This window comes from Manduca sexta, chromosome 27 (assembly GCF_014839805.1).
Source record: "Manduca sexta isolate Smith_Timp_Sample1 chromosome 27, JHU_Msex_v1.0, whole genome shotgun sequence".
Lineage (NCBI taxonomy): Eukaryota > Metazoa > Arthropoda > Insecta > Lepidoptera > Sphingidae > Manduca > Manduca sexta.
In genome coordinates, this window is record NC_051141.1 from 9,976,193 (window position 1) to 9,997,495 (window position 21,303).

General features: G+C 32.4%; 2 protein-coding genes across 3 annotated transcripts; one reads left to right on the plus strand and one right to left on the minus strand.

Annotated features, from left to right (window-relative positions):
• Positions 1-542: 542 nt before the first annotated feature.
• LOC115450858 (proton-coupled folate transporter) lies at positions 543-14,487 on the plus strand. The gene is made up of 9 exons (XM_030178981.2): positions 543-925; positions 2,487-2,681; positions 5,930-6,104; positions 6,628-6,813; positions 9,225-9,515; positions 10,409-10,563; positions 10,925-11,093; positions 11,726-11,885; positions 13,819-14,487. The coding sequence occupies exons 1-9, from the start codon at positions 896-898 to the stop codon at positions 13,895-13,897; spliced, it is 1,440 nt and encodes a 479-aa protein (XP_030034841.1). The 5' UTR covers positions 543-895; the 3' UTR covers positions 13,898-14,487.
• Positions 14,404-20,724, minus strand: LOC115450857 (putative serine protease K12H4.7). 2 transcript variants are annotated; one of them, XM_030178979.2, is made up of 9 exons: positions 20,325-20,724; positions 19,952-20,139; positions 19,497-19,732; positions 17,782-17,917; positions 17,396-17,543; positions 16,568-16,727; positions 16,335-16,467; positions 15,705-15,874; positions 14,404-15,020 (listed from the first exon to the last, which is right to left on the minus strand). In XM_030178979.2, exons 1-9 carry the CDS (start codon positions 20,517-20,519, stop codon positions 14,911-14,913), a joined length of 1,476 nt encoding a protein of 491 aa, XP_030034839.1. In that variant the 5' UTR covers positions 20,520-20,724; the 3' UTR covers positions 14,404-14,910. The 2 variants fall into 2 exon arrangements, with proteins under 2 accessions (XP_030034839.1, XP_030034840.1); XM_030178980.2 differs by having other exon boundaries at positions 20,435-20,679.
• Positions 20,725-21,303: the final 579 nt, after the last annotated feature.

Sequence of the window (21,303 nt, forward strand, 5' to 3'; positions counted from 1 at the left end):
TTTCATATTAACTCGGGTTCATAAAGTATATTTTTTGAATTTGTCACCATCTTTTCTGTGCCACGATTCGTTAGCGACACTCCCCTAGTGATACAAACTTAAAACTGTTCATTATTACATCTACTTAGTTTGATAAATGAATAAATAACAAATGTCTTCGTGTAAGCTTAAATAATGTAGGTGATAATAATATATGTTTACAGAAATTTTATATCCTTAGAAAAGATCAAACATTCGCAGGATAAGGTCGGACTTCGTACTAATAACGCTTCTAAATCAATAGAGTAAGGTCCACAAAATCAAGTAATTATCCCGATTTTCTGAAAATTCTATATGTCCTAACCTCATAAGTTATATTTTTGTAAGTGAAGGCAAAAACTGAATTCAAAACTGCAATTTTTGACCCCAAAACACTGCAACAATATTCTAAATTGCAGCCTAACTATTTTTATTATGTTTATGTGTCAAGTCTCCCCAGTTTACTCTTGATACGAGATAACATTCTTAATTTTATCAAAACAACAAGTGATGATCAGGCACATTTATAAAGAACACGACAGAAAACGTTAGACATTGAAAGTTTATATTTCATTCGGAGCAAAAGTATGGACTGTCACGGTTAACACTAAAGCATAGATTATACAGTAGTTAAAAAAATAACAAAATCCATAAAGAATTCTAGGTTAGGGCGGATGTAAATATTCAACGATGGCCTACTCTAGTTTATCGGTCTCTGCGGCCGACCGCCAGTAAGCGGGGTAATGTTAGGTGCTTAGTTTTTTTAGTAGGTAAATCCACATTTTGGTAATGAGTCGAGGGAAAAATTGTAATAAATAAAATAATTTAATTTTTGATGCTGCTATTTTCTTGTAAATGAAGTTTGTGTACAATAATCATGTCGATGAGTCCAGATGAAACTTATATGGTGAGTTTTGTGCACGTTATTATAACTTCAGAACAATTTTACAAAATGATCAGCGTAGTATGTGTGTTTCTTAAATAAACGTAGTGAGAAATTAAACGTTTCACTCATGATATTTTGTAATTGCTATAATAACATCATATTATTAGCACACTTATACAGCAAGGTAGATTGCATGTATGACTGACCAGAATTCTAATATTCTGGTTAAGATGAGACAGTTTATGTAAACAAGAATTGTTTAATTTCCTTCCAGTGCAATGAATATTCAAAACGTAATTATAAATTATAATATTATACTTTACAACACGAGTGTAAACTTTGGTTATGTTTACATGAGTTAAACATGAGTTTCTAGTATTTATTTTACGGTACTTAAATTAATTTTGTACTGTTGTATATCTAATTTCATAAATGCCTTAAATATCATTTTAACATGCAAGAAATAACTTCTTATCTTGACTGTTTGCATAAGAAATATGTAAAAAAAATAAAATAATGATTAAATAAACTGCAGTAGTTAACACTGTCAACTTATCAGAGAACATTTTTAAAGTGGTAGTGTGAGATGCAATATATTTAATTAGTTGAACCACATCATGTCCTACCTTCACAATATTTCTTATTGATATAGGTAATTATTGTTAAATTAGTGAAATAATTACATTAAAAAATCACAGTAGAAAGTATTATGAGCAATATAACTTTTTCAATAAAATAAAATATAAGGATTTATGTAATTGCATTTTTAATTTTGTCTATTGAGCTTTGCTTTATGCCTGGGATTGAGAATCATAATATAATAATTATCAAATAAATTATTACATTTAACACTTCAAGAGAATAACATTGTCTTGTTTCATTGTATTGATTAAATTTGTATATTGATTATAAATTAGATTTTTATCTGATGATTCCATACTATTAACCTAGGATTGCAGTATTAACATTTTTGAGTATGTTAATACTGCAATCGTCCGTTAATATTTACTTCTTTGTATTAATTTGAAAAAAAAAACTTAAACTATTGATAAGATGCAAAAAACACATATAAACCATAATAATTAACTCACACACACCAACACACTGATATTCCTTTTCTTAAATAAGTAAAGTGACATAATGCAATAAAATGTGGGATGACCTTGTTACTTAAATATTGATTTGTTTTTCATAATTCAGAATCAAACTATGATATCAGTTGATTTTAAAATGAGAACTCTACATCCTTATCAAACTTGAAACATATATGGGTATTATCAAAACTTCATACTTTAAATAAATATTGTATTATTAAAAATAATTACAATTTGGACTCTCTTGGATTGCTAATTATATACCGTTAACTTGGGAAGTAAATAAGTATTATTCTTTATACTTATCCTTCATACAATATGTTAAATTCTATTTCACAAATAGGGGTGTTAAAAAGACTAAATAAGAAATCAAAGGCTGAAAAAAATAAATGATCAATTATATATTTAGACTTAACTTAATGTAGCTAATAATATTTATTGCTTAAATAGTGAAATATAAATATTAATAAAATATATTTATCTTTCAGTATGATAAGAAACGACCATGGTACAAATATATAACTGTGGAGCCTTCTATGTTCTTCTACATGATGGCATATATGATAACAAATGTAATTGAACAAACATTTTATGTATATCAAACTTGTAGAGTGAACCATGGCCACAGTTCTGAAATATGTTACAACATCAGTGATTATAAGGAAATCAATCAAGAAGTACAGGTAAATGAAACATTTATCCTTTCTCAAGCACTAGACTACCAAAAGTATGTTATAGAGATTTTTTTTAATTCAAAGATTTCATATTACACGGTGGTGAAGAAATATCAAGTTTGTATTATTAACACAGTGATGTCAAGCATGTTATCCTCATCCTATAGGGAAAACCATAGTTGGTACCATTATCACAAAAATCTTAAATCATTAATTATTTTTAAATAAATAATCTCAAGATACAATAATAACCACAATTTGTTTTAATTTTTTTTTTTCCTGGGGTAATCATTAAAGCTTACTTATTAAATGCAGATAATATGATAACTAGATAATGAAGCTTGAAGAACAATGTGAATAGCATTACATTGTTCCATTGTTTAATGTGTAAATATACTTTGACAATATCAATTACTGTTCACAAAAGTAACACAACTATACATTGTCTGAAGAGTGCCATCATGTTATACATACAAGTTGTATGTCTCAAAAATATTAAATAATTTGTTATTTCTTTCACAATGGTGGTGCAAGTTAGCTCTTAAGTATCAGTCTGTGGTAGGGTTAAAATAAACCGTATGCGTGAGATTGTCGGATTTTTGCATAACCGATGCTTCAAGGAGCTAGAGCACCATCGCCATATTGCTTGATAGTAAAAGAGATCCTTGGATGTACCTTAATATAATAAAAATATTTAATATACATATATAATTTAAGTTAATTTGCGATGTTCACAGAAATCCCTTTAACAAATGTTAAGAAAATCTACAAGCAAGCACATAGTGCCATGCAGGTTTTTTGAATAAATGATGGATCCGCAGCAAAAGCGTAGGGGAATCTGATAAAGCAGATTGCAGAAATGCACAAACCAAACGGTGTCTAAAATGCAAGAAAAGGACGTATATAAAAACGTTGTATCAAAAATGGGTAAATAAAAATGTTTGTAAAGTAACACATTAAATATTGAAAAACAGGGGTAATCACAATCGGGTACCTATTAAAAACGTAATTAAACGGCCGCAGGGCTGAAACAATAACACTAAGTTAGCAATTGTGATAGATGCGCGAAACAAAATTTTGAGAATTCGAAATGTAAAAATACATAGTTATACGAACCCGAGGCTGTCGGCCGTTTATTTCAAAATCGCCAATCCATCAAATTAAATCCTCTGAATTTAGGATCTCAGCAACTAACTGCAAGGAGAACAAATACCGTAATAGGGTACCGGACTCATTTTTGATCTTTACTATTATCAAATATTTACATAATATAAATAATAACACGGAAATTATTAAAATCTGGTAAAAAATCAACAAGTTATAAGTCTTTGAATTTCGGTGGAAGGGGTATTTAACAAGAAACAGAAAAGAGACGAAATACCCAAATGTGACGTCATAGGGAAATACGACGCATGCGAAAGAAAGAGATGAAGCGATATTCCCACATCGCGCCCTCTTCTGCACATTACAATATTTAAAATATGAATTATTCGCTCATTCTTTAACCAATTTTTATGCAGTTTTCACAGGAGTGCTTCTTTTTCGTATTATTAACCATTACATATAGAATAATGTACAAAATCAAGCGTAGGCCGGTCCCCTATTGCACAAACGCGTGTTCACATAACCAACGTTATTTTCAAAATTTTAGAAAACAATTCACTCACCAAAATAATACGGCCACCCTATAAAGGGGTTTGTTTGTTATACATTTTTATGGCATTTTAAGCTAATATTTATAAAAAATCGGGTCTGATGAATTAAGATTTAAACAAGCTCATTGTTGCTTTCGAGCCAAGGGAAGGAAAGTGTCGTTTCAAAAGTAATCCTGCCGAACTGTCATTCGACATTCGAAATCGGCAAAATTGAACAATAAATTAGTATAATCTATAGTAACATAAATCATATGTTACATTACTCAAGTGAACAAGGCAGGAAATAACACTATTCTAGTGTCAAATTGCAAAAACATGATCTACATATCACCACCAGAATCACGGTCTGTCTACTGTCATATTGAGCGCGCTTTCCTCAAATCACTCCATGAAGATGTTTGCTATCACTGGAGCTATGGCAGACCCCCTCGCTACTCCATCCATCTGCTCGTAGTATTCGCAATGTCAATCGAAGAAACTGCTCTTCAGACAATACTCTATGGTACTCATGTACCTACACTACTGTGTAACATGCAGGGTTACCTACGTTACTACGTAGGTAACCCTGCATGATTAATCAAGTCTTCTATTATATGAAGTGTGTCCTCTACCGGTATATTTGTAAACAACGAAGTAACTTCGAAACTGAACCATTTGTTCTTCATCGGCTAGTCTTACATTATCTAACTGTTGGATAAAGTGCGTCGAATCTTTATGTAACTGTTTTTCTAGTGGGAAGTTAAAGTATATCCGACGTACACGTGAAAGTCTTGTAAGTATGCGAGCCTTGATTATAGGTCTCAAGGGTCAGTTGGATTTGTAGATTTTGGGGAAACCATAGATTTTTGGAGAGGTGGGATTTTGCGGATGAAGGCATCTTCTTAGTGCGACATCCGAGCTTGAAAATACCAATTTATCTAAACCGGAAGTCACACGAGCGGCGGGGTTGTAATTAACCCTTTTATAAATATATTCATCCCTTTCCAGCCCTGTGAGCTTCCCTTCATGTGCCGCTGTGTCCTCTATGACAGTAGCGTGGTCCGCAGGTAACTTTTATTATATTGCGTCTGTCATTAACGCGATGATAAATATTGACAATTAATTTTATTATACCGACTAATAACCATTTACACTCGTTAATAATTTAATTGTAGACATGATCCTATTTATTTATCTATATCAAATCTTCTATACTTTATAAGACGATTACAAGCTTTTGCCCAGGGCTCCGTCCGCGTGATAAAGGTTTTCCGGGCTAAAGTTTTCTATTATAAAAGTCACGCTACATATTTTCCCGGGATAGAAATTTGTCAATCTTCTTCCCAGGGTCTCAAACTATCATCATACCAAATTTCATCTAAATCCGTTGGGTACTTTTTGAGTTTAACGTACCACATAGGCAGACAGATGCAGCGGAAGACTTTGTTTTCAGCCACCAGATTACACCGGCCAGTCGCACTAGATGAACACCATTTAATTCTACAACCAAATTGTCAGTACTGACAGACATGCTGTGGCAATTTTAGCATCATGTGTACGGACGTTCTTCACACATCATCAACTTATATCACCAATTTATTGTCACTGATACTTTATTAACAGGCCACAGTATCTACATTCCATCAGTGGAACGGCATAGCGAGTCACGTGGTGCCACTTCTCCTTGCATTTTTCCTGGGCTCTTATAGCGATAAACGAGGTCGAAAGTTTATATTGCTTGCGGGCCTTATTGGCAAACTTTATTTCTCGGTGATGATTACTGTTAATACTATGAATGGTAAGGGTCATTTTATGCTATGAATTGTATTTTATATCACATATTGCTCGAAAAGTAGAAAGTTATGACGAATGATATGTATTCAAATTACTTTTAACAAGTAGTAAGTCTTTCGCTTGGGGCTCTGGTGGGTGTAATTTAAACTCGTGAATTCCTATGAGCCTTGATGTACTGGTTACCAGCACGCGCGGAGTATATTATATTAATATAATTCGTAAAAAATAGTCTCATACAAATATTAAATTCGATAATAGTCTTAAATTTCTTCTCATTATGGTATGTGATGTTGTTTGAAATTTAAATCAGGTTTAAGGATCTTTCATAACAATTGCAGGCTTTGTTTACCATCATGCCTTTTTTATTTCTCTCCACTGTCTTGTAACGATACTTAATCATGAAGGGAGCCGAATACGTTCAACAGAGAACATCCAAAGGCTGAAGAAGGAGAATAATAATTTATTGATTCAATGCGCAATTGATTTTAATAATTCGATAGTACGTATTATGTTATATTCTGTTTTAGAATGGCCAGTGGAGTATGTGATATACACAGCGGTGTTGCCCAGCGCTCTCACCGGCTCCGATTTGGCAATATTCGCCGGTTGTTTCGCCTACATAGCGGATGTTTCTTCTGTTAAAAACAGAACTCTTAGAGTCGGCATCCTTGATGTAGTGTACCTTAGTACCATGCCCTTAGGCGTTGCTATTGGTAAGTGTGTTGTATGTATTAGTAGCGTAATATAATTGTCCCAAACTCTTTGAATGCTACGATGTTAATCACGTTACCACGCTCTTCGGCTCTTGTAATATCTACCTCTGATATCTAAAAACAATAACTATGATGATTGTTTTTGCTTAAATTGGGAAAATCTATAATTTACAATTGATTATTATTTAAACTGATAAATAATTCGTTGTTCAGTATCGTACTTTTTCTATTACCTTAATATGTTGCTTTTACGAAGCTTGGAATCTTGGCATAACTCCTGCAGTAAGTACTTATCCTAAACAAACGAATGTCTTGGTGCATTAGTTTTCTTTCAGGAAATTTGTTGGACTTATTTTACATAAAAAAATGTATGAAGTAGTATTGTAGGTGTAAATTTTGTTATTGGTCCTTTGTTACCTAAATTAAATCAACAAATTAAAAAAAAATGTATATATTTTCTGTCGATATTAATTATCCCCCGGTCTGGTCGGTTCGCTCTGTCAAAATTTCCAAGCTTGCGGAAAAGTGATACGGTATCACTTTTGTTCTTTTGTATTGGTTTTGTTATACTTGTAAAGAGTACTTTATCTATGACACCGTAAGTAGGTACATAACACCGCTGTGCGAAATTATGCTGCTGAGTGCGCTTTATTTTTATACCAAAAGCGATACGCGCTGCTTCGCCCGCGTGTACGTCCTTTCCCGCAACATAAATCTCTAAAACACTGTTGGGATCTATAGTGCAATCTGTACGATTTGCCATCTACTTAAAAATCAGACAAAATATTCAAAATATTTCTCACATGAGCGAATTGAGGTGATAAAATTAGGCGATATATGTATGCGGGTATAAAAAATTGGTTATCTATGTGTCAAATTTCATCCAAATCCGTTAAGCCGTTTCTGAAATATTCATTTTTATAATAATAGTAAGATGAGATAAAATGCTTACATCTTATCTGCTGCGGAAAGTTAAAAGTTTGACGCGTGAAACCTTAGATGTTCATCTACTGGTCAAAGTACAATTATAATCCATTTATCAGATTTTCAACAAAATTTTAAAGATCTTGATAACTTATAATATGGGTAAAATATGGCACGACATACAAATTCCCCACAAACACACACAGATATATTTAAACAGTTTAAAATGCGAAATTTGCAATATAAGAGCGAATCAGAGTTTGTGTTTAAAGGGAAAATGACAACTGTTTTTCTTGTAATTGTTGGTAACTGTTCGTGAATACATACGATTGCTTAATATAGTAATCATTTGCGTCAGATACTGCTCAAAGATATAGCTCCGCGTAAAAGCATTATATTTTTTTTTTCATATAGGTAGTGATATGTGGCCTTTATAAATATTTGAAAATTATTTATGATTTTAAGTTATAACTTATGACGGCCTCTTTGGTATAGATATAGTAGTACATAATACAGCTAGCGAATTGTGGTAACACCTACCCTCTACTAAAAAAGGACGTAATGCTTCCTATGTACGTACAAATAAAATTAGACCTCTTGCTTATTTCGCGTACGAATGTTGATATCAATAGATAAATCGCAAGTATTTACGAGTACCATTACGCCAAAGATTCCTACTCAGAAAAGTAAAACTTGGCATCACATGACGTTTCCCGGAATTTATTTTAACGTAAAACTATACTTTTTCATTTTATTTAATAATTATAATAGACACTTTTAATTCTGGTCCATGTAATTTTACGTATTATAAATTTTTATTTTATATTTTTTAATGTGTTTTTACGAAATACGAACATAACTCTACCACGATAAACGTCAATATACTGTAACAGCGTATTATATTAGGCCTTAGCGACAGGAAAAGCCGCGTAGCCTGGCACATATGTATAATTGGAAGACGCGAATGCGAATTTTGTGGGTGTCATTTTAGCCACATCCTTATTACCTTGAGATGAGTGTAGTAAATATTTACCCTGACAAAGGCGTCAGCGAAAGAAAAAATGTAAAGAACAATGCCAGTCCTATTCTAAATCGCACTTCTCAATGCCTTGCACGTTCTTCACACAGATCTGGATATATTTTATAACAAACCTTGTCATATTGACAATAGTATTAGGTTATTTTTAGAAACGCTTTAAAATGTTCCTTAGTGAGTTAAGTATTGGAAATAATTTTAGTTATTGTGTTACTAGTTTGAATTTTATTTTATTGTTATTGCTGTCTTAATATTGTTAAATTTAGAGTTAGATTATATTGTTAGATGAAGTGTTTTGGCCAAGTGCTGTAAACTTTCATTCAATTTATAAATAAATATATACGCCTACTTCGAAATTACCTAAATTTATTCCAATTAGCTGATGATGCTATTGTATTATATCGGCAATGGTTAGGAAAGTTTTAATAAACTGTCTTATTTTGTATTCCAGGAAATGTATTATACACCAAGGTGTTAAATAGGTCATTTACGGCCATGTTTACTATCAATACAACCTTGATGGTTTTGGCCACGTTACACGCGCTGCTGTTTTTGGAATGGCAAACAAGACCCGAGCAGAAATCGCTGAAAGAAGCCGGCGTGAAAAATCCGATCACGGACTTTTTCGACATAAACAACATCTTTAAAACAGTGAAAACTTTAACGAAAAGGAGATCAAATAACCGAAGACTATTTTTATGGTTCCTATTGATGTCTATGGCGTTTTATACTTTCCAAAGAGGTAATTATATTGATTATGTTGGTATAAATATTATACATAAATGATAATTGCGAAACTAGTCCTTATGACGATTACGCAAGGAATTTGCCGCTATGAAGATACCTAGGGCGTGGTACTGATATCACTGCCCTCGATATCATTATACCTACCTGATTCTAATAATTTGATGCACCATAGTGAAGTTGTAATAAGACGTCATTTAGAAGAAAGTATATATTAATTTAAACAGTATAACGTATACTGTTTAAAATAATATATACTTTCTTTTTGTCTTCATGGCGTTTGAGTAAATAATAGCGTTGTAAGATAGTATCACTCTACTATTGTAGGTTTTTTTATTTCGGGTCATCTCATAAAATAATCAGTCGTATTGTGATACTGTACATGTACTCTGATATTGTATTATAATAATGTTGAAGTGTTATTTTATCTCAATTGTATCACCAAAACTGTGCCGTATAAAGATGTAATCTAACAAAACAATTTTCACCCGAAATCATATTATACAATGTCGCCTTTTAGACAATAAAAAAAAAAAAAAACTTTATTGTGATTTCGTAATAATAAAGCGATTAGAGAATCAAAACATGCAAAACTGCAAAAATATAAATGACACCAATACCCAGTACTGCTATTGTCACGCAAGCGATAATTATTAAGAAATAAGACCCGGTGATAACAATGCCGGTATCACGTGATATACGCACTCAATACGTTGACAAATCGGTTTTAAGTTAGAATAATGCTTTTCAATGAAACAATTCCACTACCAACCAATATTAAGAATCGTCTAAAATACATTTTTATCCAAAAAGTTTGTGTTATTCTTGTACGTAATGAATGAGCATTAAAAAACAGTAATGTATGGCGGTTTAACATATTTTTATTTGCAGACGAACGTCCCGTTATGTATTTGTACACGTCGTCGGTGTTCCAATGGGATGCGACGACGTTCAGTAACTTTCGCACATATCTAAGCACGCTATACGTGCTGGCTATGCTGGTGGGCATCCCTCTCATGACGAAAATTATTCAAATTAGAGACACGGTCAGTAACTGGATTATTAGAAATGAGCTTTGTAATTAATTGTCATTATTTTAACGTTTTGTTATCGTCTGTCTCCGTGGCGTTATTACATTGCGACATGATCTCTGCGCTGAGGTCTTGGGTTAAATACCCATTTTGAGGAAGGTTATATTGGATGTTTCTAGAAATGTGCTCCCGTAAATAGCAAAAGACTGTATCTATATTATATGTGCCTTACCTAGCTAGTGAAAGGCGTGATGTTATTCACATCGTTTCGATGTTGTATACATTAAAATTTATATTAAATAATATATTTTGCTCTTATCAAACTTTTGATAGTAAAATTTACAGTAATGTTGCGCATGTACGTTTGATGTTTTAGCTGATAATGATGCTGGGCGCTACGTCACATATAATCGGCCATGTCATATATGCGCATGTGAGGTTCGACAAGATGATGTATTTAGGGGCTACGGCGGCGGCGCTGGGTCCTTGCGTAGCTCCCTTAATCCGTTCCATGACTTCGAAAATACTGCCAGCCGATGAAAGAGGTACACATATATACATTTTATTTATGCACCTATTGCATGAAATTTTGCAATTCGGCCATTTGATATGGATTTATTTACAACATTATTTAATGTACCATTGCACACACACCGTCACCTTTGTGTAGGAAATACTCTCTGAAAGTAATGATTAGATTCTAAAAATCCGTTTGCTAATACCCTTTCACATTCGTATCGTATTCATAAAAAATATTGGAAATAATATTTGTAAGTACTAGGAAAGCAAGTAGGTATATCTATAATATAAAATTAACTAGCTCGGCCGGTATAGTAACAATTTCCAAAAAAACTGAAGAAGCACTTAATTTTTATTTAAAATATCTCATCCCAAACTCCATCCAGGCACTTTATCTCACAAATTCCCTTACAATTGTCGGTGTTAGCTTACAAGGCATAATAAGTAACCATTATATTGTAAATGCAAAAGTAACCCTGTCTCTGATGCTTTCACGATTCCAATACACAAACTTTGATACGGAGGATGGCTGAACAGGGAAAAGGGACATAAGCAAATTTCACAAACCAAATCCCACTCCGGCGAAGCTGCGAGCAAAAGCTAGTAAAGTACCCAGCACCCAGGTAATCTATTAACTCAAATACATACTTGTGTTAAGGAGTGGCGTACGCGTTCCTGTCGGTGATGGAGAATGCAGTGGGTCTATTCGCTTCGGTGGTGTACGCGCAGGTATACAAGGCCACGCTCGGCACAGACCACATGAATGCTATCTTCTATTTCACTATATCTACGCAAGTCGCCGTGTTCATGTGTGCCTTGTGAGTATAACGCTTGTACTATAGGTACAGTTTTGTATTTCTACTAAAAGCGTGCTGTCGCTCTGAAATGCAGATTTTAGAATGTGGCGTAGCTTTGTGTGTTTGGGCAAAGCTAGCCATCTCCCCAGACGACACTTCAATATGGGCAATGAATGTGGTATTGTTTTTTTAAATATAAACATTTTTAACATCAAATATTCATAACAAATTCATTGAAATTTTAGGAATTAAATAATTGTGAAAATGGGGCGGCAAATTTTTAGTTGGTCCCGGCTGGTAAAAGCACAGTTTGCGCCACTAATTTAAGTTTCAGGTGTTGCTTCCTATTATGAGTACATTATTTCTGGTTAGTTTACGAGGTTTGCTCCAGCCAGTAATTTATGTTGACATGGCACGTTTATTATATAAGGCAGAAAAAGCTCGGCGATAGGCAAAGTAAATGACCAAGCACCTGTACCTATCTATTCGGGGGCTTACCCCGCCAGCAATACCTTATGTAATAGACATAAAAATAGTTAATTGTTCGGGTGATAGTAGTTTTAACGCACTCGTCTTTTTTTCCTGTTATAATATATTTTACACGTTTTAGTTTATTCAGCATTGACGCTCGTGTTTTTCAATCGAAATTTAGTTCAACTAAAAAATATAACAAATATACTTTGTTGAAATCCGTCTTAACGATTTAGAACGTAGACTGGGCCAAATATTTAGAGACATACATATATAAATGTATACTTAAAACCATAGCCATCCGTGAGCAGTTGCAGTACAGCAGCAGAACACAGCAGGGGAAATTAATAGTTTATGAATATTTCGCAAAACTTCAAACTTTCTCGGGGGTATTATAAACACCTAAGCATCAAGATACTTAATATTTTTGTAGCTCAGTAGCTGTATCTCATTTGCAATAAGTTTGATTTAGTTACCTACTACTAGAATTTTATATCTACGTACTTTTGACATGTTGATTAGATTATATCAGTTGTAGACGAAATGTTAGGCATCATTGTGATGTGTTGAGTGTGATTAGATCTCATGTATATAGATCAAAGATATTACTTGTAGCTCTTAAGATTCTAAGAACAATATTTCAAAAGTAATCTTAGTTTATTGCGACATAATATCGTAAAACAATAATAGGTATTTTTCAATAAATAAATGTATCTAATTCACATTTCTTTTTCTATCATTAGTACAAATATTATGAGCTTATAGTTCTTATGATTATCTATTGAATAAGCAGAGTTCATACTAAATTAAAATTAGAAAGATTTACGTTAAAATATTAGTCTGTTACAATATGCGAATTGCACTGTAACTTTTATTTTCTGAAACTACATTATTAGTTAGCTAATAATGCAAAAGTCAAAGGGCTCTTAAAAATGACTAAATTCTTAATCATGGAATGTAATGAATTGTTAGCGAATTTTTTTCCTGGGGTGAAGGTCCAGTGTCCATCTGCTCCAGTGGTAATTAGTCTCAGTTAGATCGTAACAGCAATTAACACTACGCTAACTCAATAATGTCAACTTTACAGGAGAGATGTTTAAAAAAAAATAAGTATTATAATACTAGCGCTTTCTTAATGATTCGTTTTGTGTAATTCAAAATTCTTAATTTTTTATAAAAAAAGTAAATACCATATAAATTAATGGTAAATTTATATTTTGTGAGCTCATAAAAGCAATGATAATTTTTTTTTCATTAAACCGGAAATTTTAGAAAATGTCATCTAAGCGTTGTTGTAATTATTGATGTTAGCGAGTTTATTTTACGCGAGCCATAGAAATATTAGATAACATACAATGAATTTAGACACGACTGCTAATTTACTATTTATTTATCACATATTTGTGTCTCTGGATATGAGTGCTAGATACCACTATTTCAATTATATTTTTTAGTCAATGTTTTAACTCATGATTAATTCCAGTGTAATGGAACTCATGCTTAAGGGGCGGAAACTGGAATCAATCACAACACAGGAACAATCAGAAAAAGAAATATCTTGATTTAACCTTATATTGGTTTATTAATATAAGGTTGTACCTCCATGAGCAGCTTTCAAAAAACAGAATGGAATCGAATAATAGTTTAAGGTGCCTTTCCTATTTCAATTGTGATATTTTAGTAATTTTTTTATTTTAAATATTCTAAAAAAAGTTGTTATGAAGCATTAAATCTCGAATGGTTAGTGTTTCTTACTGAAGATTATAAGCATGTTCTTTATTTTATTTTAACTTGCCCAAACATAATTTAAAAATTCTAACAAATATGCATATGTTTTTAGGGATGTAAACTATAATTCTTAAAATAAATTATTTTATTTTTGTCCAAAATTGAAAAATTTGGATATATTGCTAGAATTTATTTATGAAAAGTTTGTAAGGCAACATTAGGGTGCTAAATCTAGCATCAGCTATTCTCCTGTTAAACTTAATTCCTGTAAGTATTATGTATTGTTTTTATTTCAAAGCAAATGTGATCATACTTTATATGAAATAAGTGATATACAATATTGTTGAAAATGATTTAATGTTAAGTTTTGACAATGTAAAACAGTTTTTAGTATTCAATAAACTCCACTATAATATTACCGTTACATTGGTATAATTTTCTTTTCACATTAAATCACAATAAACTATTACGATATCTAATTAAATAAAAAAAACTAATTACAATATAATACACATTAAGGAATCTGTTAGAACAAAATGCTTACATTATCATACCTCCTTTAATAATCTGAATAAGAAAATAAGGATGCCTACATAATATTACATGCATATAAAGATAATCCAATCACAGAATACGAAACAACACTATGTAAAAGTGTCTTTATTATTTTTCTATTTATATGTTCTGCCATATACTGTGTTGAATATAATTCCACATATGGATTTCATCAAATGAAAATTTGACTATTATAACACTATATTTTTGCATCTTATAATTTCAGTAGAGATTCTTAGTAAATAAATCGGATTTATATAACCGCAGAAGAAATTACGACTTGTAGCAGTAATTACTGCTTCAGCCATTTGGTAAGGAGTTCGTCGATTTTTAAACGAGCTTCCACTAAGTCGATCGAATCTTTTTCACTTGGTGGATACATGTTGGCACAGTGGGCAGTTCCTGAAAATACACACAAAATACATACTAGGTCTACAGAAATAATCTTGTTTACCATCGGCCAGTCAGTACAGATAATAAATCGACATCGCCACACTTAAAGTATGAATGCAAACGTATTTATTTGGTGTAATTTTGTAATCAAAACTTTTTATACTGTATCATATACATCACAAAGTTACAAGGACTATTAACAAATTCTATAATATCGCTTTATGTTCTGGAGCTGGCTGATGATAATATAAAATCTCTATTATAATGATAACATAAAGTATAGTGTTTTGCAGGTCGATCTCTGTTGTGAAAAAGAATGATTTTAAGTATTTTGCATCGTCAAATCATGATATGTTATATTGTTTCTACACAAGGCCAGTGTTAATGTTTTATGAACACTTTGAATTACCTGTCAGGTGTCCAAATAACAGCATATTGCACAACTTATAAATTCATAACATACCAGTAAAAAATATTCCATCATAAATCACTTCACTGAACTATTAAATGTTATAAATTTACATAACAATGTTTTAACTTCAATAAATAATTGTGACTTCTATGTATACATTTTTTTATAAAGTTAACATAAATGCCGCTATTAAAGCAGTTCGACCCACTACTGCGCATACTATTTGGCTGTATTTTAACATATTTCAAGTAACAAGAATCCAGTCTAGTGAGACAACTAACCACGTATGAAGATAGCAGGAGCGTCGTTATTCGTGCTATTAGTGATCCCGAGCGCATGCCAGGGGTCCACCGACCCGTGCACGAACACCACCCTCGACACGGATATATCTAGCGCGCCGTAGTCACTGTTGGTCCACATAGCAGACCTTTGGATGAAATCAGCTCCGTACCTGACAAATTTCAATACTATAATGTCTCTTAATATAGTTAATTAAGTATATAAATGTAAAGCTTACAGTATACTACATTTTGCTCGGAGGTTTAACCGTGTGAGCTATCCAGTAAAAGTTTCGCCATATGCTTTACCGAGATGAAAAGCAGTCTATGGTCTTCTCAAGGTCTCAGTGTGTCTCAATACCAAATTTCATCGACATCAGTTTGGTAGTCTAAGTTTATCGCGTTTAGACAGACGCGCGGATGGGGAATTTAGATATATATTATGTAGTTATTTAATGTCTAGAGATTTATTACTTATTATGTCAAATTACAACCTCATAAGAGATAAATACTCGTATGTCTTTTTAATCACTTATTACAGATGTGATAAAATGTTAATAATATATTTCATTTTATCTATTTTGCACCTGAAATTATAATGCTATAATAGTCTATAATAATGAATTAGATTACTTTTTGCCAAAAATATCCTGGCATTGTTGTATAAAGAACTCAAGTTTAAAGTTGTCCCCAAACACTTCTGTCGCCCCTGACGAAGTCTGGTAAAAACCAAATTCTGTGCACGTCTGGTACATCCACTGACGACCTACAAATTCATATACAGCGTAAGAACGTACAAAATACATATTTTTATATATCTTACGTATATGAAGTTAGTATAATGTCTTAATTTTGAGGGTACCCACCTCCTTCTGATCCCCATGTCATATTTCGGAGATCTTTAATCATATTATCATAAGAGTAATCCAAGCATGTTTGGTTAGATTTTTCTAATATGATGGAATTAAAAACCGCTAACTTTTTATACGCGGGCACATCTCCTTTTGCAGTTAACATGTCACAAACCTGTGGAACATGAAAACAATAACATACAAATATTATAATGATTATATGAGGAAACACTGTATTTACACAACAATATGAAATAATAAAATGTGTATTATACGGAAGCATAATACCATCAATTTACGTATTAAGGAATGTTGGTTTTTAGATGCCACACATGTTTTTGCGTTATTTTTTTTATTTTAGATGAAGACTTATATTGAGCTCACGTGTATTATGAAGTGGAACGAGAAACATCGCTCTGCATCCGCTAGATCGACTGACTTATTCATCTGACACCGGCAAATCGACCAAACAATAAATCAAAACTCGTGGTCGAGTGCTTTGTAGGCACTGGCGGTATATTTGCATATTTGCTGGTGGTAGAGTTTATTATATATCCAGGATAGCGACCAACGCACCCAAGGTGTTAAAACCCTTCATAGTGTCCCACGTGTATCACGTTCCGACTGTCGAGCAGTAATCATATCTCGTCAGAAGCCGTTGTATTGGACTCCACTCTATTTACCATTAGGTGCAGGAGGGCCGCTTTGCCATGCCCATAAAAAAGAACACATTAACTATTGATTCATATATTAGTATACTAATTTGTTTTGTGTTTCAATATTTTGTTTTGACAGAAAGCAAATTTGATAACAAATTATAATAATAAGAATAAAAAATCTTACAGTATTTATTGTTAGATTCGTGTATTTTTTGTTGGCACTTAATCTGTTGTCTTCATTGTACTGCACTACATCAGCAAAATCATCAGCAATTGAGTTGTAGAAATTTTTCATGTCTTTGCTTGATGCTATATTAAATTTTTTACAGACCCTAAAGATAATATAAAATACAATGTTAGGTGAGTTTTAGGCCATTAGGTAAGCATAACTAATCCTGTAGGTATTAAGAACCCTCCGCTATTCTATAAAATAAAGACATAATAATTAGGTTTCAATAAAATTTTACCTACAATAAACATTCTTTAACTATAGACTTAGTACCAGATTAGTTTCAACTACCTCTCATATGCCAGTAATTTCTGACTTACTACTTATTTTAATACACTTACTTAAATTCCTTTTCAATGATTTCAGGTTTACTTTTGATCAACTCATCAATTTGCTTATGAGCTTCTTTTAGTACTAAGACACAATCTTCACTGGAAGTCTTTTCACGCAATGCATTAACCACTACTTGAAAATATTCTGAAAATTATATTAAATTGTAAATGTTTACTGTAACAAGTAAAACAATCAGAATATAAGCTGACTATATGGCTAATAACAATATTTTCTCAATATTCAATTTCTTATCAATATGAAATCTTCACAGATTATTTTATCAGGTACAATCATTAAATTAATTATAATTATTATTAGGTAAGTATAAATTTATATGAAATATCTGGTCCTAATTTAGTAGTTAGTAATGAGTATAAACCACGACAAAGAAAAGAGTGGAAATAGCATGTCACCAATTTACTAAGAAATCCTGTGTCACCGAATTTACTCATTCACATACCATCATCCCTTAATTGTTTGCCCAAATAAGCAATCGCGATAATACTTATAAAACAAAAACTTACATAACTGCTTGAATTTATTTATGATTTTTTAATTTTACTTTGATGTAATACTGCTACACCATGGTGTTTTTCATTTAATTTTCTAATAAGAGCTCTATGTTTATTATTTTAAAAGCATACAATAAGTTACTCAAACCATAGAAGTAAAATAAATAATAGATTACAGTAATTTTAATTTTACACACCCTAATGCCGTTACTACTACTCTAAAAGAATTATTTGTCACAGTGGCAACATCATACTTTGAGTCAGATATACACTTATGCCAACACCATATTCACAAATTCTATTTATTAACATATTGTCAAAAAGTGAATGACTAAATGCTTATTTATTTAATCTTACCAATATTATAAAAGGTGAGTGCAAAAATATATGTAAGTATGTAGCAAATAAAAAACATGCCCTGAATTAACAAATAGTTTCTTCTGGTAGCTTGCTACATTATTTTTGCAATCCAACATTGCACAATAGGGCATTTTAATAATTTTAAATATTTATGCCTTACAAAAAAGCGGCGAAAGCCTAGTTGGTTGTAGAATGGACTTTTGAGTCAAATGTCCGTAGGTTCGAATCCCAAGGGCACACAACTGACTTCTAAAAAATGATGTGTGTATTCTTTGTGAATTATCGCTTGCTTTAATGATGAAGGAAAACATTGTGAGGAAACCTGTTAACCTGAGAAATTCTCTATAGGAAGTTTCGAGGGTGTAGACTTATCCGTGTTGGGCCAGTGTCTCTAAGGCCTAAGCCCTCTCAGTAGTACAGGAGGCCTGTGCCCAACAGTGGGACAGGCTAGTATACAGGGCTGATATTATATTATATATTAATATTATGTTTTGCAACTGAGCCTTGTCAAACTGTGTGTAAGTACTACAGTACACACTTGAGGGATTAGGTTACACTCACTTACTCCTTCCACTCATTTCTTTGTTTCATAATGTAAACAATAAGTTTACTGCAACTTATCAGGAATCAATATTTGTGTCATAAGTGGGTCACATTTAGTATCTAATTTGAATTCAAATATTATTTTTAAAACAAAAGTGTATTGAAAAATCAAATATTTATAACAAGTACCAAATTCTTAGCACCCATTGACTCATTTAAATGAATATTTCCTTAAATGATCCTTGTAGTCCTTACTGCAAATAGAAATAAACATTCCTACCTATTAAAGATGAAAAAATATAAAATACCTGAAAAGTCAACTTTGGCTAACAATGGGCCACTAGATGATACAGCTGCATACACGAGATGTGGATATTTAAGTCGTAGCCAAGCAGCAAGCGAACCTGGGTATGAACCACCAAAAGCTATCCATTTTACATCTTTGTTCAGCTTATATTTAATGTTCATGGCATTAATGAAGTTAGCCAAGTCAGCAAGCGCCTGATAAGACGATAAGTACTGTAAGTTCTTGACACTCAGGTCACTGGAACAGATAACTTGCTGTTACACAGGGCACAAAGATTATTTAGATTGGTTTTGTGCTATTATATAAAGAAAATTATATTAGAAGGAAATCCATTTGAATGATCAAAATAAAATTTTCCCATTTTGGATAACTGAGATAATTTGTTGTTATTTTTAATGTAACTTATAAAAGTAACAATGACAATAGCTTGCAAATAGAAATAAATAGTTATCTTACTTGACAGGATGACTTTCCCCATAATAACGGTGCTCTAGATTAATACAAAGTGCCTTATGTTTCTTAGCATATAGTATCCAGGTGCCTTTTACCATCCAACGTGGATCTGCTGGGCCTTCACCTCCAATCATCAAAAAGACAGGTCCCGGATTATCAAAATCGTAGAAAGTATCATTGACGAAATAACGCTGTAATTAACATAATGCTAACATGAGCACAATACTATATTTTTATAACGATTTCTGTATTAAAATTTCAAAAAAAAATGTTGAAGGTAATCTCTATATAAAAATATCAAACCAATTCCATAAATCACTTTACACTTCATTATCTCCTAGCATGATAGTATATAACAATCTATGGAAACTCTCACTTGTTTCCATGTTCTTAAATCTGATGAAGTGGAGTGATCCAGTTTTTGTATAAACCACTGAGCTGGCGGCAAGTTTTCATTTTTGTAATCTCCCGGCGCACCTAGATTACCTCCTTTACGACGGCCGAGGTGAAAGTTCTTTCCGCCGGAGACCGTGGTTATCAAAGGAATTATTATCAATATTAATAATTGCATTATGAATAACTGTTAAGAGATAATTCAATCACAATCCAAAGCTATGTTAACTTATTCAATACATTACAATAATTATAGAAACACACTATCCAATAAAAGTTGAAGTTGAAAATAGAGTAAATAAGATCAAATAAACATTGACAATTATAACCAGCAGAGACCAATAAACTAGACCAATAAACTAGAATTATGACAATGACAACCAGTGTTGCCAGATGCATGGTAGATCAACTCGGCAAAAAATCGTCACCAATCGTCAGCATCAAGTCCCCAATAGTATAAAAAGTTGAAAGAACAAAAAAAATATATGCAAATACACAAATAATACAAAATGCTTGCTTTATACTTGTTTGATGCAAAAAGCAATATGTAGGCTGGTTGAAGTAGCTGTTCCTTTTTAAGTATCGTGACACATTTTCGTTTAATTAAAAAATCTGTTCAAATCACAACGATTCTTGGGAAATTTTCTCTCCAAAAAGGTCGTTAACGCGACCCTTTCGAAACAGGCTAAATGGCAACTGGTACGTTCATAACATTCAGTGCCAATTCCCTTCAAGGTAAACTACTTCTTCTTTCCTTAGGTTCATTATTCCATCGCTATACTATACCCGTGACTTCGCCATTGTCAAATAATTTTGATTTTATAGCATAACTTTAGACTATTTCAAGGTAACCCAAAAACCGCCTAATCTGACAACACCGACGGCAAAATATATTTTTATTATCGTGGCTCCGGATACTAGTCTATTGAGCTCAATAGCCTCCACTCCCCAGCAGTGCTTCT